This window comes from Solanum dulcamara, chromosome 3 (genome assembly GCF_947179165.1).
Source record: "Solanum dulcamara chromosome 3, daSolDulc1.2, whole genome shotgun sequence".
NCBI classification, from domain to species: domain Eukaryota; kingdom Viridiplantae; phylum Streptophyta; class Magnoliopsida; order Solanales; family Solanaceae; genus Solanum; species Solanum dulcamara.
The window spans coordinates 31794469-31822003 of record NC_077239.1 but is presented as its reverse complement, the minus strand read 5'-3'; the positions used below and the strand labels follow the sequence as shown (position 1 = coordinate 31822003).

At 35.9% G+C, this 27535-nt stretch overlaps 2 protein-coding genes and 1 long non-coding RNA gene across 3 annotated transcripts; 1 reads left to right on the top strand and 2 right to left on the bottom strand.

Moving 5' to 3' along the window:
- Nucleotides 1–45: 45 nt before the first annotated feature.
- LOC129881608 (uncharacterized) lies at nucleotides 46–3469 on the bottom strand. The gene is made up of 3 exons (XR_008765633.1): nucleotides 3224–3469; nucleotides 2891–2993; nucleotides 46–583 (listed from the first exon to the last, which is right to left on the bottom strand). It is a non-coding gene; the product is annotated as an uncharacterized LOC129881608 (long non-coding RNA).
- A 4158-nt stretch (nucleotides 3470–7627) lies between these two features.
- Nucleotides 7628–16696, top strand: LOC129882514 (sodium-dependent phosphate transport protein 1, chloroplastic). Its single transcript, XM_055956834.1, has 9 exons — nucleotides 7628–8193; nucleotides 8268–8423; nucleotides 8511–8726; nucleotides 8998–9207; nucleotides 14152–14289; nucleotides 14650–14751; nucleotides 15081–15146; nucleotides 15359–15443; nucleotides 16237–16696. Exons 1-9 carry the CDS (start codon nucleotides 7651–7653, stop codon nucleotides 16332–16334), a joined length of 1614 nt encoding a protein of 537 aa, XP_055812809.1. The 5' UTR covers nucleotides 7628–7650; the 3' UTR covers nucleotides 16335–16696.
- An 8349-nt stretch (nucleotides 16697–25045) lies between these two features.
- LOC129881607 (josephin-like protein) lies at nucleotides 25046–26547 on the bottom strand. The gene is made up of 2 exons (XM_055955765.1): nucleotides 26330–26547; nucleotides 25046–25913 (listed from the first exon to the last, which is right to left on the bottom strand). The coding sequence occupies exons 1-2, from the start codon at nucleotides 26411–26413 to the stop codon at nucleotides 25449–25451; spliced, it is 549 nt and encodes a 182-aa protein (XP_055811740.1). The 5' UTR covers nucleotides 26414–26547; the 3' UTR covers nucleotides 25046–25448.
- Between the last annotated feature and the right edge of the window lie 988 nt (nucleotides 26548–27535).

The window sequence follows — 27535 nt, the reverse complement described above, 5'->3', positions numbered from 1 at the left end:
TAGCAGCTCAGCTAATAAATATAGCAACAACTTTGTCCCAAAACTTAGTGCAACTCAATACACATCCACACTGTCATGCACGGGGATACAATAACAAGAAAAGCGATATTTAGATTTCCTTGAAATCAGCCTAATGATAAATAATATGACTAAACAGAAGTAAATGCCTAGTATTGTCGACACAGTGAAACATAAGTAAATGCCTAGTAAGTTTAGATTTTGTTGCACCCAGAGTATGTCAAGCAAAGTTTGAGCTAATTTTAATAATAGATAACATGACTGGACAATAGTAAACACCTACGATTATCTAATTTTTAGAAATAAAGTAAACTAGAATGCATTTCTTTATTGCTGAAGCTATTTCAGTCTGAATTTTCGTTCAGATAGTGGTCTTGGAAATCTCAAAGGAACATCATCGGCAAACCAACATACCAGTCCAACAGAATCATAAATTTTAGAAAACATTTTCCCTTTTAAAAACCAATACCAGCCTCATACACACCCTAATACATCCTCTTCACAAGCAAAATGGGTCCAACACAACCATACTTGGAACCTGTAACATCCAACAACTAGCAACAACCTGCAGACATGCAACAATGGATCAAACATAGAAGGAATTTTATTTTCTAAATTCAGCAAAGTTCAACAGCGACAGCAGCTCTGCTGAAACTGTGCCAGCAGCACAGTTCAGCAACAGCAGCAACTCAGTTTTCAGCTCTCAATATTAAAGTGTAGCAACACATATTAAAGTGGCAACAATTAGCTAAAATACCATAAAAAGCTCAAAGTTTCAACAACTATATTTCTAAGATAGTAATTTGCAGCAAGTGAAACAAAAATTCATATAGTTAATTATGTAAAATTATCTTTTTCAGCGATCTCAAGTTTTTGAATTTCTTCTAAAAGATCTTCAAGCTTGCTTTCTTTAGATGTTGACCACAACCATTGTTGACAACAAACAAGAGCTTCAGCCGTCTTTGTCGATAGAGAACTTCGATAACAATCAAGTATCTGACCACCGGTGCTAAAAGCTGATTCCGACGCAACAGTAGATGTAGGAATAACAAGCACATCTCTTGCAATCCTAGAGACAATAGGATATCTTTCAAATGAAGATTTCCACCAAGTCAAGATATTGAAATCCTTAATCTTCTCTGGATCATCCATTAAATACTTTTCAAGATCAGACTTATTATCAACATCATTCTCATCTTCAAGAAATTTCTCCCATTGCGATTGCCACACATCAGAACTATTGATTGCATCAATTTTACTCATCACACTAGTTTGATTTCCAGTATTTTCACTAGAAGGCTCAGAAATAGAATTCTTATAATGATTATACAAGCGAGTTAAAGTATTTACCACTTTAGTAGCCTTTCCATTTCCCACCACAGGATCATAAAAATTGTTAAAAAGGAACTTCACATACTTCATTTTGTAGCGAGGATCCAACACAACATCAACAAATAACAACATGTTCATATCCTCAAAATTACCCCAATATTTATCAAACTTAATTTTTATCTTCCTAGCCATATCAGTCAAAATTAAATCACTACAATTCGAATACTGGACAATTATGCTTTGAAGATTTAAAAGCTCATGGAAGAAATAATTTGAAGTAACATGCAAAGTACTCAAAAATTTCAAGGTGGTTTTATAGAAAATCTCAAGAAACTTGAGAAAGACTTTCACATTCTTCCAATCTTCCGAAGATGGATGCCCTGAGTTCCACTCAATTCAAGACAATAGTTAAAGTACTTATGATCATCAATATACATTCTTGACAAGGCTTTTTCAAACTGTACAGCTGTATTTAACATCAAGTATGTAGAATTCCACCTCGTCTCAATATCCAAACTCAAAAGGCCATGGGTGTCTAGTTTTACCTTCTCAACATATGACTTAAAGGAAGCTGATCTTGCAGGAGAAGACTTAACATATTTTACAGCACACCTTACCCGAGAAATGGACTCATTTTGTTCACTCAATCCTTCTTTTACAATCAAATTCAAGATATGAGCATTACACCGAACGTGTAAAAAATCATTTCTCAATATGACACCATTCCAATCATTAATTCTCCCTTTCAAGTACCTGATTGCAGCATCATTAGCTGATGCATTATCTAGTGTCACCGTGAATATGTTCTCGATCTCCCAATCTAACAAACAAGCTTTCCTTTTGCAATTGTCTCACCCTATGATGTGGAGTTTGAAAAAAGTTAAGAATCTTTTTTTGCAAATTCCACTAATCATCAATCTAGTGAGCAGTAATGACCATATAAGTCAAATTTTGGATTGACATCCATTTGTCGCTAGTAAGACAAACACGTTGATCTTTAACAAGCCTTTTAAGCTTTTGTTTCTCTTCTTCATAAATTTTTAAACATTGTCTAGCAACAGTAATGCGAGAAGGTAACTCAAAATTAGGTAAACAACCGCCATTAGCCTCTTAAAGTCTTCCCCCTCAACGACTCTAAACGGTTGTTCATCTATTATAACAAACTCAGCAATGGCCCTTCTAACTTCGATAATATTATAAACAACCTTTTCCAAACCTCCTTATCCCTCTCCTTTAATAGATTTAATATTGAATGTTGTCTGCTTCCTATCAATGGTCTTAAAAGGGTATTTCCTACACTTGTTAAGCAAATGTCCCCAAAGATTAGAAGTCCCATAATTAGAAGGGCAAGCAAAGTCTTTGGGGCAGTACTTGCATTTTGCCCGCAATTCCCCCATTTTATTAGTAAACTATGCGTAATGATCCCAAATTTCAGATGTTCTTCTACCATTATCCCCAGGCCTAGGGTCTCGACTACAAGGAGTAGTTCTTTTCTGCTTTTTAGGAGGTTTATGCACTGAAGAAGTACTAGGAGCATTACCATATGCTTGAGTTACAACAGATGTTGGTGTTACTGAACTATATTTAGGAAGATCCAAATGTTCAACCTCCAAATCTTGAACCTTTGTAACTGTCCTTTTCATCTGAAAAATATTAGAAGTTTAGGACCCATTCGGACAAAAAAAATAAAGGTAAAAATTCGAAACAGAAAAGGAAACAACTTAATTTAAAATCAAGTAGCTAGAAAAGGAAACAACTTAAAAGTTAAAATCAACTTAAACATTAGAAAAAGAAAAGAAAACAACTTAAACATTCGAAACAAAAAAAGAAACAACTTAAAATCAACTTAAAATTCTAAAAAATTCTTACAAACCTTCTCAAAATTTACAATCTTGTACTTGAGGAGTTGAGGTTGTTCTTGAGCCTTCATTGTTACTGTGACTTTGTGAGAACTGAGAAACCAACGTGATCTTGAAGGCTTGAAGCTTCTACTTCTTCGGTGGAACTTGGAACTTGGAACTTGGAAGTGGAACAAAACTGTAAAAGGAAAAGAGAGTAGGGTTTTTAAGTTTTCACTCTAAACCCTTAGTCCTTATGTTATGCTGCTGGAGTGGTGGGCTTGGCTGCTGCTGGATGTTTTAGCCTTTTAGGAAATAGAGTATTAAAAATTTCAAGGGAGAAGGGAGGTAAAATTTGAGCAATAGATCTTATTTTTTGAATTGGGCTTGAGAGTTGGGTTTGGATTGTTGGATTTGGGTTGTTAGACACATTATAAAATATCTTTAATTATTATAAAAAACTAATATTATACATATAAATAATTATAAATTTTATATATATAATTATCGGTTTGGTTCGATTATTTTTTTCTATAATCATAACCAAATCAAATATTATCGGTTATTCAAATTTAAAACCAAACCAAACCAAATATCGGTTTTTTTATTCGGTTTGGTTAAATTTTTGGTTTGGTTTTGGTTATAACCAAAACTGTGAACAACCCTAATAAGGAGTATGATCTTTCTTTGATGAAAACTTAGATTGATTTGTATTTAGCATAGAGATATACCTAGAACCATGCTTGTTTCAAATACAAGATGAAATCTTAATGCTCCTCAATTGATTCATGTCTATCTCTGCTCAACAATGTAGTTAGACTGTCAATTGTGGTAGACGGTTAGAGGTCGGGAGATTATGATCATATTATAAATCCTGTGAATCAACAACTAGATAATCAAATAAGTTGATGAAAGTGATACTAAACATGATTGTTAGTTAAACCATAATCCTTGATCGATTCATTCAATGATTGATTAACAATCTGCACTTTTCTTGATAAATTATTCACCAATTATTTTATCTTTATTTTTAGTCTAGTTAATTAAAATTAATATTTAGAAACTACCGCTTGAATAAATAAATAAAATTATTATAATTTAGTAAATAGTTTATCGATAAGTCCTTGTGGGTTCAACATCCGGCTCCAAAAAACAGCCACTTTATTACTTACACGACCGCGTACACTTGCAATAAAGAGTAAGAAAATTCAAAGTCTTCAATTGAATCAATAAGTAAACGTCAATAAAAAAAATCCACGAATTTAAGAATTAAAGCGAAAAGTAGTTTATGCTTAATTCCTCAACCTAAAAACGTGCATAATACAATAAAAAAAATCCAAAAATCTATTTATAGACAAATAATCCTAAATAAACCAAATCAGAAAAACTAGGTCGGTTAGCTTCTACGACCCATGACCTACGGGTCGTAGGTACTTGAACGGCCTGAGTGATGCACTCGTCAAAACCAATGGCTAAACAGTCTTCAGGACTTTTTCTACGAACGATACCTACGGATTGTAGGTCCATCTACAGCTCACCCTGCTAACTCTTGGGATGAGTCTTCAATTTTCACCTTTCTGATTCTCAATGCACGAGGATAGTCTACAACTCATAGACACACCTATGAATCATCCTGCCAACTCGTAGCTTTAGACTTATTCTCAGTTCCTCAACTCTTACCTACGGCTCTTGGAAAGGACCACGACTCATAGGATAAGCTCGTAGGCTGCAAAAAATTGTGTCCACACCGCCTTCATTCAATTTCCGTTACCAAAACCTATTTCCAGCCAATCAAGCACAAAACAACATCTAATCTACTAACATATGCTTAAAAGACATGCAATTTCTTAAATTTTAAGAATTGCAAGTACCGTAGATTCACGGTACATCACTACCACATTCGCTTAAGAGAATAGAACAAATTCAATAGAACGAATTTCATGAATTTTCATCAAAATACTATTTTTGCCTTAGTCATCCTTATATCATCACTATGGTGCATTGACACTCAAACTCAATGTCTTATTCATATAAAGATGTCATAATTTTTTGTGGGACTTCAACCCAATATTTTATCATCATATTGCATTGGTACTTTAACTTAATATCTTACCCATACAAAAGTGTATTAGACAATCATTTGTTAGGACTTGAACCCAACATTTTATCATCATAATGCACTAGGACTTTAACTCAATGTCTTACCCTTTTGGTGTAGGTGCGATGGAACTTGATTCCACCGTCTTATCCTCAATTAGTGGTATAATAGACATAAGTACAACATGACTCGCCCTTTGAGTCTTTCAATATATATAAATAAATTCATAAAATAAGATCACTTCTTTCAACTAATGCCTTTGACAATATAGTCAATTATGAAAAGAAAAAATATAAAATTTACCCTCAAAATTAGCATAATCAAAATAATACACAAACTTATGCTATCAAAACTTTATATCTTCTTCCATTTAAGAATTTTTGTGGAGTAGAGAATATTCAACCTGTAGGATTATATATGCCTTCGATTCATGGTCAATGTTAGTGACGAACGATACTGTACTGTAGAGTATCGATTGAAACTTATTTTTAAATCATAAAAAGATTCTAAAAATACATACTTGATTTTATGCATATAAGTCTCGATTCTCATAACGAGTTCAACTAGAACATGAGCTGAAGAAAAATTAAAACTCAATCTCAATTGGCTTGAGTCTCGTGTTGATAATGTGTTATAAAATATAAGTAATAATAAACAAGTAATACAAAAAAGAGATATAAAGAGTAGAATGTAGAGATCATCTTATTCAAATGTTTTCAAGTGTCTCTCACAATGGTGAATGACAACGCTATTTATAGTTTGAGAAATCACTCTAAAAGTCACAATGTTAAATATTATAATAAATAGATACATTGTTATCCAAAAGGATTCATAGAATCTAGAAAATATGTATCATGAATATAAGTAGCTCATGTATTAAATAAATACACAATTCATTAATTCAATGAATTTATAACAAACTCATGTAAAGGCATTTTTGGTTTATCCAAAATAATTTATAGAACCTAAAAAATATGTATCATGAATGTAAGTAGTTCATTTATTAGATATAGTTCATGTATTAAATAAATAGACAATTCATTAGTTCAATGAATTTATAACAAACTCATGTAAAGATATTTTTGGTTTATCCAAAATGATTTATAAAACATAGGAAATATGTATCATGAATGTAAGTAGTTCATGTATTAGGTATAGTTCATGTATTAAATAAATAGACAATTCATTAATTCAATGAATTTATAATAAATTCATGCTAAACTATTTTTGGGTTATTCAAAATAATTTATAGAACTTAAGAAATATGTAGCATAAATGTAAGTAGTTCAAGTAAGACCTCATTTGTTTTTATTAAAATTAAGGCATCTGAATCTGAATGCACATTTGAATATTAAGATGTGCATCAAGATTAAGACGTTTGAATCTGAATGCATATCTAAATATTAAGATATGTATTAAGATTTAGAGGTCTCAATCTGAATACACAACTGAATATTAAGACTTTAAGTAAAGATCTGAATATTAAAATATTTAAAATTGTTTGTTTTTTAAGCATCCGAATGTATAAAAATTGTCTTTATGTGCCAACTTGAGATGGTGTTACTGATGATGATGGTTATGGGTAGTATTGTGGTATAGTGGTTAGTACTAGTGATTAACGTAGTTATTGTTGGTAGCAATTGATAATTAATAGTGGATTGATACTGATAACTAATGATAATAGTGAATAATGATGGGGGTTAACGATATATAATAATGACTAATGGTAGTAATTATCGATATTGATTAATGAATGTAATAATGGTTGGCGGCGATGATTATTATTGGTGGCTAATGATGATGATGGTTGATTTTTGTGATTGACGGTAGTTGTGGTTGGGCTGAGGATGATGGTTGTGGGTGATAGGTGGTAGTGATTGGTGATAGTTGTGGTTGGGTTAAGGATGATGGTTGTGGATAGTAGCTGGTGGTGATTGATAGTGGTTGTGTGTGGTGGGTGAAAATAGATGGAGTGACGATGACCTATCATATTTGTAGAAATTTTTAAATAGACATCTTAATGATATTAAAATTTTGTTATAGATCTTATCTATTCAGACCCATTAAGTAGTTATAAACTAAGAAAAACAAATGCACTTACTGATTAAGATCTGAACCATTAAGATTTAGACCTTGAAGACTGACATCGGAGTGATTAATAAGATTCAGATCTTAAAAATAAACATACTTAATGACTAAGATTTGAATGCCTAAATGGACAATTCAGTGAGACCCATCGAAAAGAAAAGACACCAAGGAGGTGGAAGGAGAATGGTGTAATTATCCTTAACCGTAGTCACACACACGTGTAATAAACAGAACCAGTGGCCATAAATATCCCCTACTATGTAGTAGAAAGTGGAAATGGGTTTAATGTTGACACCATCACATTTGCAACTGAAAAATCAAGAGTTCCCCTTCTCTGCTGCTATGAGTGCGAAAGCATTTCTTCTCTCCCACTACAGTTTTTCTCCTCCCAACTTGCCTCGTATAAATTTCAATGTTCATTCATTTTACTATACTAGTGCCAGTGGGAGAGGTCGAGGTCGAGGTCAAGGTCGAGCTCCATTTCGATATGGGGAAGAGGGGTTAATTAAGAGGAATAGTAGTAGTTGGAAGTTGTGGGCTGATGTCAAGTCAAAGCCCTTCAAAATTGCTGACGATCCTTTATTGAGAAAGAAAGAAGATGGAGATAAGTTAGTGGGTCTTGTTCCTCTTCCCTGGTGGGAAGAGTTTCCAAAGCGTTGGGTAATTGTGATTCTTTGTTTCTCCGCTTTTCTTCTTTGCAATATGGATAGAGTAAACATGAGTATAGCTATACTTCCCATGGCATCCGAATATCACTGGAGTCCTACCACTGTTGGTTTAATACAATCTTCATTTTTCTGGGGTTATCTTCTCACTCAGGTAACAAAATCAACCTTTACTCTACTCATTGTTAGTAGAGTGAGTAATTTTTATCCTAAGTAAGCTTCATGTAGATAGCAGGAGGTATATGGGCAGACACTGTTGGTGGGAAGGCTGTCTTGGGATTTGGAGTAGTCTGGTGGTCCGTTGCTACAGTTCTCACACCTATTGCTGCAAAGCTTGGATTGCCCTTCTTATTTGTTGTTCGAGCTTTCATGGGAATTGGTGAGGTTGGTTTTCTTCACCTCTTTAAACTACTCTGCGTGCTGCCCTCGTAACTCAATTCTGATTAGCTGTTTTGACTTTGTCACATCCAGGGTGTTGCCATGCCGGCAATGAATAACATTCTCTCTAAATGGGTTCCTGTATCAGAAAGAAGTAGATCTCTCGCACTGGTCTATAGTGGAATGTATCTTGGATCTGTCACTGGCCTAGCATTTTCCCCATTCCTCATACACAAATTTGGCTGGCCTTCTGTCTTCTTTTCTTTTGGTTCTTTAGGAACTGTATGGTTTGCAGTATGGCTCAGTAAGGTACAGTATATTTTAGTTCCTACATTCATGTAATTATTACTAATTGAAGTGATACTTTAATCATCAAGATCGTGCTGTATATTTGTCAAAAGCTGTGTTGGGGACGTGGGGTATATTTATAATTAATGCTTTGAACTTCATTTGTAAAACAGCCAATCTGTTTGATCATAGACATACAAACCACATATATCCCCTGCAAATTCTTGAACTCAGAATTTCTTGCTAGGCTATTGGTGATGCTGCTTATCCATGTCAGAAACTTTTTATGTAGGCATACAGTTCACCCCTGGATGATCCTACGCTACGGCCTGAAGAAAAGAAGCTTATTCTTAGTAGCAGTGTTTCTAAGGAACCTGTTAAATCAATCCCTTGGAAATTGATTCTATCAAAGCCACCTGTATGGGCCTTGATCGTGTCTCACTTCTGTCACAACTGGGGGACATTTATTCTTCTTACCTGGATGCCAACATATTATCACCAGGTGCAATTTTCCACTTCCATTATGTTGCTTCATTTTCTTTCTACATGATTATGACTTACAATAATTGTTACAAATATATGTAATTTGGTGTAAAACAAACTTTTCTTATTCTTAAATAAGATACAAACTTATGGAAAAACTTATTCACCAAGAAGGTGCCGGACCAGAGATTTAGTAGAAATATAGATTTGACATCTTATTCACTAATATATAGGTTCAAGTGCACATATTCGCTCCATGAATGGATGAAAGTTGCCCAATATTTATGGCATTACCCAGTCAACTCCAGAAGTGCATAAAAATATAGGAAAATCTGCCATAAAAAGCTACAGTGAAGTAGCAATTGATCCACTGATTCCTAGCATCTTCACATAAAAAGCACCTTTTTCAAAGAATAAATCCTCTCTTTTGCAGTCTATTGTGCGTTAAGCACGCTTCGAGGGCAGCAAGCCACTTTGGTTGGTACTTTAGTCTTCGAAATCAACTTCCAAGGCCATTCTTTTCATATTCAGCTGAAAGTTCTTGCAGTTTTTCATGGCATGTCTTAAGAGTAAATGCTCCATCTTTACCTGCCAAGTATCGTTGAGAATCTTCCTTGCAACCATCTAATGTCAAATTCTGCATTCTGCAAAGAAGAGGCAGCTTCTGTCATTTCCCAGTCTGCCAGTCATTGAAGCTTCCTAGTTTCCCACTTAAGAATCCATGATTTATTAGGGATTAAATCAAGTGGGTAATCATTATACTTGTGAAAAACGCGATAAGATCACTTACCCAATGTTTTTAGATGAATCACTCTTGGATCCAAGTTTTCCCGATATCCCACAACCCAAAAATGATGAAATATACCAATAATCCTGATTTCTGCACTTTTATACCTGGAACAGTCATTTAGCGGGATCACTCTTGAGCCTCACCGTAGACATCAAAATTCGTGGGACTCTACTGGACTAGTTCAATTTCAGTTAGGGTTATTGGAGGCTACTTTACCCGAAACCCTAACTCATCCCTGTATAAAGGGTATTATATTCTTTTGAAGATGCATCTTGAATATCCCATAAACATTTGGGATCTTCATAAAAAGATCAAGATATAATCGAACTCTTTTTGACAATCAAATACTTCAAGAAGATCCACAAAATCCTGCTTACATGGATATCAAATCATTCTCAAGGGGGTTCAAATCATATTACATTAGAGAAATATGTTACTAACAACCCTTGAATCACGAAGAAATCTTAAGAGGGAGGAATCTTGGGATAAACAAATTTGTACTTACAATCTTGATGAATTAAATCATTATTTTTATTTATTTTGTGATTGCAGTATATTTTCATATTTGAAAAAAAAATGTTGCAAACAAACTCGCACGCCCAGTACAAATCTGCCTTTCATCTTTTCTCTCAAAAATCAGATCTACAACTCTAAAGCCACAAAATCGTAAAGATCAAAGCTCCATTTTTATGGATACTTCAAGTTACGTCTTTGAGCTTAATCAAGTCTACACTTCGACAAGCCTTGAAGAAAGGGGCATTTATAGACATTGAAATTTTCTGGGACTCTACAAGACGAATTCAATTTCAGTTTGGAATCTTGGAGCCTAGTCTACCCTAAACCCTAACTCATGTGTCACTACCCAAGCCTAGAGCCTAGATGTGGAACGACGAATGAGGAATCCGAAGATACCTCACCCAAGCCTCTTAGCATTCAGTTAGCCTTTCATAGGTACTGACAAATAAATGACAAGTGGAAATAAAAGGGGAAAATGAGACTATGGGAAACATTGTAGCAAACATCAATAGTCAAGATTTGTCTTACATTTGTCTAACAATACCTCTAGTCTTAGACTTGACGGGGGCTAAGACATGTCCCTAGCTCACCCTCAATCAAAAAAAAAAATAGAAATGAAATACCATGATAGATGTTTAAATGTCTCAACATAACATAAGCTAGAAAGGACAGGAATATTTTTTTCGAAACATGGGAACTCACCAAATAGTAGCCTTCAAGCGATCCCAACTAGCCATGTAGAGGAGAACGAGAAGGTAAGTCGGTCCCTACATGGTGATATCATGGATGCAAAAGAGTAAGCGTTAGTACTTTGAATGTACTAAGTATGTAGGCATGCAATAAAATGGAAAACATTAAGACAATTTATGAAGTAAAGTACCTAGATAAGTGCATATACGAGTAATCGAGTAAATAACATTTAAATCGTTCATTTGTAGGAAGATGACTCTAACTGACATTAAAACCATGTAAGTTGTTACATGGAATCCAACTTAACCCTCTACATTGGAAGGGGAGACTACTTGTCAATGTAGAACTCCGTCAACATTCATTTCTTTAACATTAAATGGCCATTTGTGGATCCACTAGCCTAGACGACAAGGGCTCCTATGTTGGCACATAGTTAATGAAACGAGAGGTTGCTATTAGGATTCCCTTACCGAACTCCACTTCAAGCCTCATTCGGTGCTAAGTCAAATCTCACAGAATAATATATCGTAGTAACATAATCATACGTATAATTTAGGACATCAAATCTTCATTCGGTATAGCTTCGTAATACCTTTAGTGACTCAAGTATGCAAGAATTGTCCTTATCACATAAAGAATCCATTAACTTAGGTGAGAAAGCCTCTCACCAACATTCATCATTTCATTAAAGATTCCCTTAATTATAGTCGTTAGCTTTCTTAAACATTTAAATGGAGTCCATAACCTTCAAATCATACTTTAATGAGAATAGAGTGAAATTAGGTGGGTTAAAGTCAATAAAACTCTCCAACATGTATGTAATTGAAATCATGCATAGACACTATGAAATTCATCAATTGAAATCATGCTTTGAACAACCTACAATGAATCTCAAGAACCTTTAAGGAACTAAGTGGAGAAAATACTTGCCAACTTTCAATATATGCAATTGAAATCATATTGCATCAAAATAGACCAATAATCAATGGTTTAATCATGATTCATGCTATTAAGTAGAAATTTGAATGATCCATAAGAAAATCTTACTTGAAATAAAGAGATTTGATTGAAAAACGTTTTGGACTCCATGGGTACCCACCTTGATAGATTTTGACTTTGAGATTGGAAGGGGAACTTGATCTTGAGGAATCCCTAGAATCTACTTGGTGATTAAGAAAGCCTTGAGAAGAGCCTTGAGAGGAACGGGTTTTGGTGAATTGAAGTTATTGTGAGAATGAGGGGTTTGGGAAAGCTTAAGGTCATTAGATAGAGAGGATTTAGTCCCAAAACGACCACACTTCACCAATAAAACATAGGGAAAGACTAAAATACCCCTCTTCAAACTGAGCCAGACAGACCCTATGATTTGGTCCTTAATAGTCGTAGAGGTGTCGATGAGTCGTACGGACGACTCGTCCTACAGGGTTTGAGAAAAACCTGACCCTTTGAACTCGTCCTGGAGGGTCTGAGAACTGAGTTTCTGAACTACCTCCACGAGTCATGTTTACGACTTGTCATACTTTCTACGGGTCGTAACCTTGGCTCGTAGATTTGTTTCCTCACTTAGTCCAATTCCCAACCTCACATCACTTCTACAAGTCAGTCCTACGACTCGTAGGTTGAGTTGTAGAAGCTCATACAATCCATTTTCTTGAAATTTTTCCTTCGTTTCGACTTTTCAACTTACGGGGTCTTACATCATGCCTATATGAAGGGTAAATTATCCTCTTAGAGAGGCATCTAGAAGCATCTTGAATATCTGATAAACTCTTGGGATATTCATAAAGCGATCAAGATATGACCGGACTCTTCTTAACAATCAAATACTTCAAGAAGATCCCCCCGAAATACTCCTTATATGGATATCAAATAAATATCAAGGAGGTTCAAATCATCCTATGTTTGAGAAATACACTACTAACAGCCCTTGGAGAAAATTCAGAGGGAAGAATCAATGGAATAATAGAATAGTACCCGCACTGTTTATTAATAATTTATTCTTTTCATATTTTATTTGTGGTTGGGAGTTTATTTTCCATACATTAAAATTTGTTGCAAACATGCTCAATTATGGTTTGTGCTGAAAAAATTGCACTGTCTTGTTTGTGTTTGCACCTGGACTGTAAGATAGCACAAGCCCGGGAATTCTCTTTTGAGCAATCGCGGTCTGCCAGCGTGATTTTGCTTGCATCAGAAAAATATAAAATCCTGCATTGTCCAGATCTAGTTTTTTCTACCCGAACCCCTTGGGTCCCAACCCAAACAAGTCCTAAATGGTCAATATGACTTGGACAAAGTTCCTAAACATGAAATTGAATTATTTAATAGAAAATAAGGGGTTGGGATGTTACAAGGAATAAGACTGGACAGTTTCCTATAGAGAGGTATACTGTACTCACAATTTTTTTGTGACATTCTGCATCTGCACTTGGTATTGGAAAATAATGTAATCCTTAGAGGTGAATGCATTTCTGAACTTGTAATGTATGTTGAAGGTATGCTAACAGTAGTAGATATGCAGATGTGTAGGATTCTTCTTTTTCCTTCTTTTTTTTTGTGTGCGCGCTTGTGGGGGTGGGGGATGGGGTTTGATTCAGTTGGCTTACATATGCAGTAAAGAAAGAGGTCTGATGATTGTAAGGTTGTAAACAGAAGGATAAAAGGCAGAGAAGGATGGTTTTATAGAGTTTGAGACAGTAGGGTCTGAGGGTAGGAAGTTTTGTTTTACAATGTCATTTATGTACCAACGTAAGCAACACATGAATTGTTCCTACTTACCTGTTACTTTCATATCTTGAATAGGATCCGAGTCTCATCCTTCACTAAATCATCAGCCGTGATGCTTAATCTTCATGCCACATGAGTTGATTTCTAGTATTAAATTAGAATGTTTCCTACCTAGTGGTGGTCATAATTTTAGTGACTTCTACTGTTAAATTAGAAGTGTTTTTTGCATTTCTACTGCAGGTATTAAAGTTTAATCTTACAGAATCGGGACTTTTTGCCGTCTTGCCATGGCTCACAATGGCAGTCACTGCAAATATTGGTGGGTGGATTGCAGATTCCTTGGTGAGGAGAGGCACATCAGTGACTGTTGTCAGAAAGGTACTACTCACTTTTACGGATGTCATTGCACTTCAATATAAATCTTGATATATTCAATACCCTATTTTCTTTTTTTCTAAAGATCCCTATGAGAACAATTTTTTCTAAAGCAGTTGTGATACTTTAATGTCTGCATGTTCAACTTACGTGACTGCTCACAGACAGAGAAGATAATTTTGACTCCAATGATTTAGGTCATTTGCATGGCTTACTTACTTCCTAGTCGTGAAATGCCGCCATATTTAGTAGATTCCCATCCTATGCTGAAGTCAATGTATTTTATCCTTACTGTTTTTTGAAATAACACTGGTTGTTAATGTTAAGAACAGCTTTTATGAATTCATTTTATCATTGTTGCAGATTATGCAAACAATAGGATTTCTTGGACCTGCTTTCTTTTTAACCCAGTTGAGCCATGTTGACTCTCCTGCAATGGCAGTTCTATGTATGGCATGCAGTCAGGTTTGTCTTATATTGAACAAGAATATTTGAGTCCTGCATAAGCTGTCAAAGATATTGTTCAACTGTTAAAACTATGATGTATAACTAGTAAGGAACTGTCAAAGCATGCACCATCTCTCTCAGTTTGCTTATGAGTTAACACTGTGGAATGCAGTTTCATGTGAATGGATAGGGTAGGGCCAAGCAGATGGAAGTATTGAAGGAGTTTAATTCATGATATTGCCTTTGTTCAGATATCCATCAAATTAGTTCTTGTTGATGACATGTAATCTCTTCTTGCTTCAGCTTATAAAGTGCCGCCTTTGAGATATTCTTCATTCTTGAAACAGGGAAGTGATGCTTTTTCACAATCTGGTTTGTATTCAAATCATCAGGATATTGCTCCACGGTATTCTGTGAGTATTACTTTATCGTCTTTCAGCCTCTTCGTGTTGGTGTTTCTTAATGCAGAATGAGCTTCAAATAATATCTCTGAGTAGCCGTTGTGAATGTGACTTATTTGTTTTCTCAAGGCGAGAATTGTTTCTGATGTATCATTGCTGCATGTTAATATAAATAGTTTATGATATTGTGGGCAAAATGAGTTTAATGAATGATACTTTTGCAGGGAGTGCTCCTTGGACTTTCCAATACTGCTGGGGTGCTAGCTGGTGTTTTTGGCACAGCAGCTACCGGTTACATCTTGCAACATGGTATTTCATCCTTCTCATTTTACTCTAGATAATTGTGGGCTGCCTGTGCTGCAAAATTGATAACCTATATTTTTCATTTTTGGCGGTAGTGCTATTGGGAACGACCTAAAGATAGTTTGACTTCTGTGTCCATTGTACGACTGAGAACTTCAAGACATTGCTAACCATGTAGAGTAAACGGATTAAGGGCGTACCTGGTTTCAATTACACCTGATTTCATATGTTTGTTTTTAGTAAATATCAGTTCTTTAAATAATTATTGTGGGTGGTTTACACGGGGAAACTCACTTTGCTACTAATAACAACTAATATCTTATCTTTAAAATATGGTTTCAACAGTCAGTTGTTTAGGTGATTATGATCAATTTCCTTTTACCCATTCACATAATATATAGTCATTGTCACATACTCACATGCTTAGTTATGCTTTGTGAAAATAGACCATTTGAATTGGACCTATTCTTATTAATAGTATGGAGAGTTGCTTTCAGCTGATCAAGAGACTAACCACCACTGTCTTGTAACCATAGTTTGCAAAAGCATTAAGTTTACAATTTAGGAGCTACAGAAATGGTCTTAATCGTGTTGCAGTGTCAGTAGGTAACTTTAACTTCACTGTCCACTCTTGAGGGGAAGGAAGGCCTTATATGCAGTCAGTATGGCTACTCATTTCCTCATCATCTGTCATGCTAGAACAGTGTGTTGAGTTTTGAGACCAAATAAAGACATCATAGCCATTCAAAAGGCATGTGTCCCTTTAATGAATTATATTTTATGTTCTCTGTCTCCTCAGGTTCTTGGGATGATGTCTTTAAGGTTTCAGTTGGGCTTTACTTGGTTGGAACGGTAGTTTGGAATGCCTTTTCGACTGGTGAGAAGATCATTGATTGAATTTGTAAGTGATTTCCAAGGAGATAGCAACTTAAGCCGTTTGTGTTATGCTGGAAATGCGCTGCAATTAGGAAGGCGTGATTGGTTAAGAATTGAAGATAAAAAAGAGTTTTAGGTCGATTTAGTTGAGAATAGGTGGGAGTATCTTTGGCAGTGTACCAGAAGACGAGGGAACACATGTCTGGGACACTGGGTGGGTTTAAACCAGGAGGCTCCAAGATTTCCACGAAGATACCAGCCAGACTATATTGGACTTTGATTGAACAACCAAATGAAGAAGGATACATGATTGACAAAGTTTGTAAATCTGTGTAAAGTTACTAATCCAATCCTGCAGTAATATACCTGAAGCAGTTTTAATATTTTCTTATGTTTTGTAAATGAAGACAATGAAGTTTTATGGATAAATTCATGTTAAATTTTAGATTAAATCTTAAATTTATGATATGTTGACCAAGTCAAATGTTTCGCGAGAAATCAACTACGTGGAAAAAGACATGTGCTTCACGAAAACTTCAAGTCTTGTCTTTAAAGGTTTGACAAGTCGAGCGCCCCAACAAAGCCTCGAGGCAGAGATAAGTTCATATTAAATTTTGTATTAAATCTTAAATTCATGAGATGTTGACCAAGTCAAATTATTGATTAATAAAGTTGGATTAATATTTAACTTAAAATTATGAGAAAACTACCTTATTAGACGTATAGTTCTACATATGCTTCCGAATAATTACGTATCTTATCACTAATTAAGAGTTTCTTATCGTATATACTAATTCTTGCCCACGCATTTGTTCATGTGAAGGAAAAAGATGTCAAAATAATCATTAGTATTTAAAATGTTTAGGAATGAAAATATACAATTTGTTTTTTGAAGAAGCTGCAAAACTTGAGAAAGACACATGCAACTTTCATGATTTTCAAGGGTAACAGTTAAATCAAGTACCTTGATTAATAGTCTGTAGTTTATCTTTGTCAATTGCCATGTAATTATAAAGCTCAAAAGGGAAACGCAGGTGAAGTAAAATACAGGAAAGCAAGAACTTTGCCTGTATATGACCTAAGGATTTTCTGGTTGAGAAAACGCTCAGAAAACCAACCTTTGGGTAAATATAACAAAGTAAAGATAGTGGAACTTGGAAGTAGTAGTATTTATGTATACTTGTGCTAAATGCAAAACAAAAGATCGCCCAAAGTGGATGAATCTTCCAAGTCCAAATCAGCCATTTCAGATTCAGATCGGAGCTTAGACTAACTTGTCAGCAACAATAATTGTAAATAAATTTGGCTTCCCAAAGAATATTCAAACACAATGAAAGAAACTCTGTCATGCACCATAGCTGGTTCTCGCATAAATAAATTGTTGAGATGTAAAGATTAGTTAGGAAATTAGTTAGAAGCAGGGGTATTATGGTCACTTCCAGCCCTCTTAGTTAAACAAACTAACTATCAATTAGTTAGATAGTTAGCCTAAGTAACTACCTATATATATGTGTATGTAACTAAGGCTACTCAAGTTAGGGCATTTTACAAAAGCCCCAAAATGAAAAATCTCTTCCTCTCTCTCTACTCTAACTTCTCTCTATCTTCCTCTTCTTCTTCATCTTGAGCTTAGATGTAGAATAGCTCAGATAAGTTCATGGTATCAGAGCAGTGATCGCAGCAAGAAGCTCATCTAGTTGAGTCAAAGACTCGAAGATCAGAGTCAAGGATTCAATCAAGTTTCTAGCTCAGTTTTTACAGATCTAAGCTTCATCGAAGCTTCATCGAAGCTCAAACAAATTTCCGCAACAAAGAGCTAAAAGATAAAGAGATGACAGGCGAAGCCACAGATTCAGCTCAATGAGTAGCTGTATCAGGTTCATCAAGCTCGGCAGGTAATAATGGACAAAGTATTGACTAAAATCATCCCTTATTCCTTAGTCCTACTGATGTGAGTGGTATTAGTATCATATCGTTCCAGTTGCAAGGCATTGAAAACTATACCTTGTGGAATCGATCAATCCAACTAGCTTTGCTAGGTAGAAACAAGTTAGGACTTGTGGATGGTACATGCAGAAAAGAAATGTATAGTGAAGAGCTATGGGGCCAATGGGAAAGGGTAAATGCGATTGTGTTATCATGGCTTATGAACTCAGTAACGAAGAGCCTACTTAGTGGAATTGCATTTGCGTCAAATGCTTCAAATGTGTGGTCTGATCTGCAAGAGAGATTTGACAGGGTTGATGGATCAAGAACCTACAGCCTACACAAAGAAATAGCCACTTTACAACAAGGAACAACGTCTGTTTCAACATATTATACGAGGCTGAAGGCACTGTGGGATGAGTTTGAAGTGTTAGTGCCTCCACCGTGTTGCAGTTGTGAGAAATCCAGAGGATTTGTAGTTCACATGAATAGACAAAAGCTGTATCAATTTCTAATGGGGTTGAACGACACATATCATCAAGCTAGGAGTCAGATTCTCATGATAGATCCTTTACCTACTATCAACCAAGCATATGCTATGATAGTAGGAGATGAAAGTCAGAAGGCTGTAGTGACAGGCATCAACAATTTGGGGCTTTATTCATCAAATTCTGATTCAATAGCTATGTACTCTAGAGTTGGAAACAGTTCAGGTATTAATAACAGGTTTAAGAAAAATACATCCTTAATCTGTGAGTTCTGTAAGTATAGAGGCCACACAAAAGAGTCCTACTATAAGGTGGTGGGATACCCCCCAGATTTCAAGTCCAAAAGGAAGGTTCAGAGTGCAAACATGGTTCATGCAGACACTAATCAATCTCAGCAGTCAGGTCAGGCTAGTTTCTCTTATGGTTTGAACACAAATGTGACTGATGAAGCAATATGGGATAGAAACAACACAGGACAGCACACTGCAAACAAACTATCAGCAACTACTTCTAACAAGACAGCTGAGAAAGAGGTCAAGCAACTACTGTAGGGGTGTACATTCACAAAAGATCAGTATGAGCAGATTCTTATGATGATGAATCAACAGTCAGGATCAAGAGCCAATGCACCTGATTGTAATAAGGCAAACAATGCAGGTAAGGCCTTATTTGTAACTGAAAATAGTGATGTGTGGATTGTGGATACAGGTGCAACAAACCATATGGTGTCTAAGATGGAGCTGCTACTAAAAGAGTCTGTACTTAAACTTGCCACTCCGAAGGATGTGTGTTTACCAAATGGTGGTACCACTCAAGTAACTCATATTGGATCTTGTAGTCTACCATCTAGAAGTCTGATCACTAATGTGTTCCATATTTTGGAATTCAAGTACAACTTAATGTCTGTTAGCAAAATAACCAAGGAGTTAGGATGCTCAGTCTCCGTCTTCCCTAATTTCTGTGTTTTCCAGGAGCTCTACACTGGGAAGGTGAAGGAAGTTGGTAGAGAAGAGGGTGGCCTGTATCTGCTATGGAGCCAATTAAATCAAGGTAATGCAAGTAAGACTCAGGATTCTGCCTACTCTGTTGATGCTGGTCAGTCAACAAACAAGGAATCCAATATGGAGTTATGGCATAAAAGGCTAGGACATGTATCTTCAGCTGTACTTGCCAAGATATTCAATATGAATAAAGGTAGTATGTGTAAGGTGTCTGAGTGCTTAGTGTGTCCATTTGCCAAGCAAACTAGACCTGTATTTCCTTCTAGCATCATCAAAAGTAGTAGCTGTTTTGATTTGATACATATTGATCTTTGGGGTCCTTATAATACACCTACCTTTGATGGTAATAAGTATTTCCTTACAATTGTTGATGATTTTTCAAGAATGACTTGGCTATTCTTACTTAAGCACAAGTCAGATGTGTGTGTGTCTCTTAAACTCTTTCTACAGTATACTAAGAATCAGTTTGGGAAGGTGGTTAAAGTTCTAAGATCTGATAATGGTACTGAGTTTGTTAACTCAGTATGTGATAGTATGTTCAAATCACTGGGTATTATACATCAAAGGTCATGTCCATACACTCCTCAACAAAATGGTGTGGCTGAGAGGAAACAAAGACACCTACTAGAAGTAACCAGAGCCCTCAAATTTCAAGCTAAAATACCTATCAAATTTTGGGGTCACTGTGTGCTAGCTGCTGCTTATCTAATAAACAGAACTCCCAGTACTATGCTTGAGTTTCACACTCCTTATGAAAGGTTGTATGGCAAAAAGCCAGGTTTATCTCATTTGAGAACACTTGGTTGTCTAGCCCTAGCCAAGAACCTCACTGAACATGACAAACTTATGCCCAGATCAAAATCAGCAGTTCACATGGGATATTCTGAAGTGCAAAAAGGCTATATCCTGTTTGATTTGCACACCAGCTCATTTTTTGTCAGCAGGAATGTTCAATTTAGAGAAGACATATTTCCATTCTCCAAGAATGATAATTCTCCATCACAGCAGCTGTTTGTACATAACCTACAAAGCCTAGGTAATATAGCTCCACAGCTCCATCAAATGCCTCCATTCATAGTTTCAGGTACTGCTCCATCTGTACTATCAACAGAGGATACATGTGTGCATCCAAGTGGTGATGAGCAACACTGTGTGCCTACACAACCACCCACCGATGCAGGTGGCTCTGAGGTATCTGGACCAACTATCACTAGAAGATCTGTCAGGTCCAAACAGCCTCCCATTTGGCTGAAGGACTTTGTCTCTCTGACTGCCAAACAGGATGTCCAATATCCCCTGTCCAACTATGTAGCCTATTCACATCTCTCACCATCTCATCAGTGTTTTATTGCAGCTATATCCTCTGTGATAGAACCCACAAGCTATGCTGAAGCAATCAAAGATCCAAGATGGGTTGAAGCTATGCAGACTGAGATTCAGGCCTTAGAAAGCAACAACACCTGGGAGATCACTTCATTACCTGCAGGAAAAAGACCTATTGGCTGTAGATGGATATACAAGGTCAAGTACAAATCCACAGGTGAAATAGAGAGGTTCAAAGCAAGGTTAGTTGCAAAAGGATACAGTCAACAGGAAGAAATTGATTACAAGGAGACCTTCTCTCCTGTTGTGAAAATGGTCACTGTTAGAGCCATTCTCTCAATTGCAGTTTCTAAGAATTGGCACATCCATCAAATGGATGTCTTCAATGCCTTCCTACATGGGGACCTGGAGGATGAAATATATATGCAGCTTCCTCAGGGATTTATCAATCAAGGAGAGAAGGTGTGTAGACTAACAAAGTTCCTTTATGGGCTCAAGCAGGCTCCAAGGCAGTGGAATCACAAACTCACTGAAGCTCTAACCTCTCTTGAGTTCAAACAAAGTCAATATGATTACTCCTTATTCATTAACAAGTCAGCAGAAGGTATTGCAATTGTACTTGTATATGTAGATGACATGTTAATAACTGGTAGCAACCTTAAACTGATAGAAGACACAAAGCAGGCTTTACAAAGAGCCTTCAAAATGAAAGACTTGGGGAAGCTTAAATACTTCCTAGGAATTGAGTTTGCAAGAACCACAGAAGGTATACTCATGCATCAAAGGAAGTATACCCTTGAACTTATAGCTGAGGTAGGACTGTCTGCAGCCAAACCAGCAGGAACTCCCATAGACACCAACATCAACACATCAAGGCAATATAATGATCATGTGAACAAGAAGCTGGAAGAATCAGAAGATCCTTTGGTAGATCAAGCTGCATATCAGAAGCTCATAGGTAAGCTACTGTACCTCAACATGACAAGGCCAGACATCTCCTTCAGTACTCAGACACTGAGTCAGTTTCTAAATCAACCAAAAAAGTCTCATATGGAGGCTGCACTAAGGATTGTCAAATACTTGAAGAAGCAACCTGGACAAGGTAAATTATTGTCCAGCCAGTCAGATAGGCAGGTCACTGCATTTTGTGATGCAGATTGGGCTGCTTGCCCACTAACCAGGAAGTCAGTCACAGGGTTCATGATCAAGATGGGAAAGTCCCTGGTCTCATGGAAGGCAAAGAAACAAACCACAGTATCAAGGAGCTCAGCTGAAGCTGAATATAGAAGTATGGCCTCGACTGTATCAAAACTTGTATGGCTGCTGGGCATGTTGAAAGAAGTGGATGCAGATGTTGAGCTGCCTGTTCAAATGTATAGTGATAGCAAAGCTGCAATTCAGATTGTAGCAAATTCAGTATATCACGAAAGAACAAAACATATAGAGATAGATTGCCATTTTATCAGAGAAAAACTGCAGCAAGGCCTGATAAAAGTAAGCTACTTACCATCTCAAGAACAACCTGCAGATTTGTTAACCAAAAGGCTGTCAAGAGTTCAGCATGAGCATCTTTTGTCCAAGCTAGGAGCTTTGAACATTTTTGCACCTCCTAGCTTGAAGGGGAGTGTTGAGATGTAAAGATTAGTTAGGAAATTAGTTAGAAGCAGGGGTATTATGGTCACTTCCAGCCCTCTTAGTTAAACAAACTAACTACCAATTAGTTAGATAGTTAGCCTAAGTAACTACCTATATATATGTGTATGTAACTAAGGCTACTCAAGTTAGGGCATTTTACAAAAGCCCAAAATGAAAAATCTCTTCCTCTCTCTCTACTCTAACTTCTCTCTATCTTCCTCTTCTTCTTCATCTTGAGCTTAGATGTAGAATAGCTCAGATAAGTTCATAAATCATGAATTTCCTCAAGCCGTTTAAGCATAAAATGTCGCTGTGGAGACATTCTCATGTTGGCTGTTCAAGTATGCCCAAAATCAAGTTCTGATACTAGTTAATATTTGAGTACTCGAAACGATATGGAATTTCCATCATCTTGGAATAGTCAATGGATAAACTACAGGAGGATGCAGACTATAACCATTAGCATATCTTCTTCTGAAGATTTCCAGGTTGCTGGAGACATCTCACATTCCTTCTTCTAAGTTATTCTTTAACATCTCAGGTTATAGTTGGCAGTGACTCACATATGACTTATTTTGTAAAGAAAAGAAAATACAATTAGGTTAAGATTTTACTAGAGGATATGGTCAAGAGAATCATCAAGGAACGATCAACTGTCATGTTCAGAGCTGTAAACAAGCCAAATGGAGCCAACTGTTTGATTATCCAAGACTGGTTCGTCCAATAATTGTACTCAAGCTTAAAATAACTATACTGGAGATATTATTGACATCTCTTAGTCAGTATACTCACAATTCAACATTTCGGCCAAGAAATTAGTAATGAAAGACCAAGAGGCAAAGCCGATTACCTCCCAATTTAGGATTCATTTGAGTATGTATTATGTCCACTGTCAACCGTTTGATTTCCACCTCAGGTTCAAGGTGGAATTTTGGCTCCATTTAGGCCGACTCAATTGTTCAAGATGCCCAATTAGAGAGAAAAAGTGCCAGACATATCCATCCCACAGAATTCCCAAACTCAGAAACCATGCAATATTTCAGAAAAATAGCATCAGAAGTTGGCCAGATTTAGAAGTCATGAAATAATGTAAATATCCAGTAACACTAAAGCTGAATCCCAGATAGAATGGGATACTTTTCTCCTCAGCTATGGCAAACTTTGTATTATTTCCAGCAGCATGTTGAACATTTTGGCAGTCGGATACCCAGCAGTAACTCGATTCAGTGCTCCAGATAGAAACACATACGTCTTTTCAACATAGAACTTTTCTATTCAATTTGGATTTAGAATGCTAGAAATGATTTTCTCAATAACAATTAAATACTCCTATGTTTAGCATGCTCATAAATAATGACACTAGAAAAGGCAGTTTGGATGCAATTAAACATTGAAAAGACAGTTTTCCTTTGTGAAAAAAGATTATAGTGGCTAAGAAAGTTGGACTTACACCAGGATACTAAGAGCATAACTGCAAGAGTTAATTTAGGAGAGGAGAACTAGATTCGGCCACATGATGAAATACGAATCTTCAACATGCAGCCACTTCTTGACAACGTCTCTCCTCCAAGTATCTACTCATAACTAAAAAGAGCCACCAGGGAAGACAAAAGGCAAAAGAAGTAGCATTTGCAACTAGATTTTGAATAAAAATCACAAGGAAAAGTTCAATCTTATCTATTATAATAGAAATCCTAACAGGAAAAGTTTAGTTCCTGGAGAATCATAAGCTAAAGTGACAGCTCCTGCTTTCTTGAAGCACAGAGAGAAATTGCAGACAAGAAGTTGAAGAACATGCAGCCGCTGCTACCTTTTTGGTCCAAAAACAAATACGCTGGAGGCCAAGGTTCTAGCTATTAATAATAGCTCCATTACAAGTATGCCATTAAGTTTTTCTTTCTTCGACTAATTCTATCCCTTTGATTGGATGTGCACTGAACATAAAAGAGCCCAATGTCTTGCTACAGATAAAACCATATTTTACATGTATATACTTCACCTTTTTCCTTTTTTCTGTTTCAGACTGTAAAAAGAGCGACCAAATTTCTCATTGCCAAAAAGTAATGGTTATTTTCAAAGATAATGTTTAAGAAGAAGCTGAAATAACAAATTCCACCCAAGATAGCAAGATCATTTCATACTTTGAAGGAAGATCCACTTTTGAATTGTAAATCAAACTGCATGCAATAAAGTATACCTTTAAGATAAGTCAAAACTTAAATTATTTTCAATTATAGTCGATCAGATAAGAGTATAACATAACTTCTAAAACAATCAATAGAATTCACAGAAAACTGCCTAACATGCTGCACTGACCAGTACATTTATGATTTAGGATGTTATCCTGCTTCAAGCAAGCTTACCACAATCAGGAGACAACACAAATCAACAATTCAACGTGATACATACAATCCATACAATGCTCCTGTCTCAAAAAAAGAAGAAGAAATTCTGAGGATGCAGTCTCTTATCAGCAACTATCCACTAATCTGCTGAGGCTGCTAAACCTCCACAGAGTAAATATAGAATACATATTGACATCTCAGAGCAGACATGCAGCTGAGAAACAGGAAAGGTAGGAGGCCAAAAGAAAACTCAGCACAGCACTAACAACCTCCAGCATGTGCCCAGGGCATGTATTACTAGCAAATTTGTGAACTAAAGTCTTCATAGTGCAACATGTACCATCCACAGTGCTTCAAATAGCTTAAGTCAAAAAGGAAATCAAACTACTACAGCCACAGTTGAGAACATTTTACAACTCATTGTTTATCATTCATGATCAGTAAAACTTCAGCACCAGCAGTAATGATACCATCCAAGAACTCCCTAACTTGTTGGGTATCTTTAAAAGCATAAGGAGCAGCAAAATCACTGTCCAGATTATACCAAACCCCCTGAATACATCTTAACGTAACCCAATGCCTGCTTCTCCAAAGGCCGCTAAACTTTCTAACAGGAACATTAAGAACAATTCCCATCAACCGATCATCAGTTCCATCAAGATCAATTGAAGAAGCCCCATTTCGCTTATCATGCCAAACAACAGTTTTGCCTTTCTGTTCCAGCGCTACAATCAATACGTTGATATCATAGTTCCCGGTGATTTCATTATGATGAGGCCTAAAAACAATTGATACAGGATTCCAGCGTCCCCTGTTAGGGTCATCCACATCAAGTTTCTCAGCAATGGAATTTAAATCAGATCTTGTAAATGCATTTTTCCCCTGAGTAGAACCAATATCTCATCAAACCAACATGGTTTTTTTTTTCTTCCAAAACATTTCAATAATAAAGCTAAATTACAAAGCAATCAAACTAGAAAAGTTAGTTTATGCAGAGAATAATCTATGATTAGGGTATGTGAGATGCGTAAAATAGTTTGGGAAGTGTATAAGCGACAAGAGCTTAATATTTCATTTGAAACAAACATAAAAGGGAGAGAATTGGACCAAGAACGAAAACCCATATAAACGTCTCATATCATCATACTATGACATCAACAAATAACCACACCCCATTATTTAAGGCAAATTGTAGTTGCATCAAAATTTGAGGGGAAATAAAAGAAAAGAAAAGAAAATTTGTTTTGCCTTACCATCATTTTCAGTCATATAGGCAAAAAGGGGATTTATAGGAGTACCTGGAAGAGATTGTTGAGGGAATGTAAGAGGCAAAACTGTAATCTTTGCCTCTCGTGATATATTTTCATTTTTTCTTCCTCCATATTCTGCAGAGATGGCTAAAACACAACGTAAACTCCAAATCAACAACAATTGAGAGCAAGTAAAAAGAGCTCCACTGTTATGTTGTGAACACCGCCGACTATTAGTTGGACAACCTTTTTACTTTTCAACTAACGGGGTAAATTTTGAATTTACTTAAACCATTTCCAAATCCAACACCAAATCGAGAATTATTGGATTGGGAAACCCCCCCCCCCCCCCCTCCTTCCACCCGAACTTAATTCAACAAATAGTTGCTTTTTTAAAAAAAAAATTATTTTTTAGAGTTAGGATACGAAAAAGTGAAAAAATGGGGTTGAATTGTGGGGCCAAGGGCCTTTTTAACATTTAAAAAATTTGAGTTGTGGGGTTTTGTTAACATTACAAAAACTTGGAGATAAAATACAAGTTTTATACAAATATATTTTATCAATACTTGAAATATTATATAAATTTTAATATTAAAAAATTACATGTTACAATCCCAATAATATTTTAAAAAAACCTCGGGATTCAAATATATTCTAGAACTTTTCATTCAAGAAAAGTTCATTCTGACCTTCTTTTCTTTGAGACGCCTCTTCATCTTAATCCGACTACTCGAAACCATCAACCTCCATAACTCATACCTTTCTCCAAGAACAAAGTCGTTTCTGGAGTTCAAAGCTCTCATCCTCAAGTTTTCTAGAGTTCAAAGCTGTAATCCTCAAGTTTAAACTCTCAGGTAAGTTTCATCGTTCTTAAATAGTTTTTTAGTTTCTTTTCATGTTCTTGATTTTGCATTATTATGGTGTTTCGATTTGGGAAATATCTAAAAGGTTTTTGAATATTTATGTTTATCCCAGTCAATTTTGAATATTTTGAAATTTTTACTGTTTTTAAGATCCAATTTTTTTGAAGATCGAAATTTTTTGGAGGTCAAATTTAATGATGTTTCGGGAGATTTCTGTTATTGAATTGTCGATTTTTATTGAAAGTAGTACTTATTTTGAATTTCTTATTTGAGCATTACTATGGTTCTGTTAATAGACCAGTGGTCGATAACTTTACTCTGATTGGTTATCATGCATGTAAATAGTATATTATGGCTAAAACTAGAGGCGGCAGTATCATCAAATGATCTA

What these genes read in the sequence shown, in the direction of transcription:
- LOC129882514 (XM_055956834.1), top strand. Translation starts at nt 7,651, where the DNA reads ATGGGTTTAATGTTGACACCATCACATTTGCAACTGAAAAATCAAGAG. An exon ending in TATGTATGGCATGCAGTCAG is followed by an intron (nt 14,752 to 15,080) that starts GTTTGTCTTATA and finishes TTCTTGAAACAG; the next exon opens with GGAAGTGATGCTTTTTCACA. An exon ending in ATATTGCTCCACGGTATTCT is followed by an intron (nt 15,147 to 15,358) that starts GTGAGTATTACT and finishes ATACTTTTGCAG; the next exon opens with GGAGTGCTCCTTGGACTTTC.
- LOC129881607 (XM_055955765.1), bottom strand. Translation starts at nt 26,413, where the DNA reads ATGGAGGAAGAAAAAATGAAAATATATCACGAGAGGCAAAGATTACAG. An exon ending in CCCTCAACAATCTCTTCCAG is followed by an intron (nt 25,914 to 26,329) that starts GTACTCCTATAA and finishes GGTTCTACTCAG; the next exon opens with GGGAAAAATGCATTTACAAG.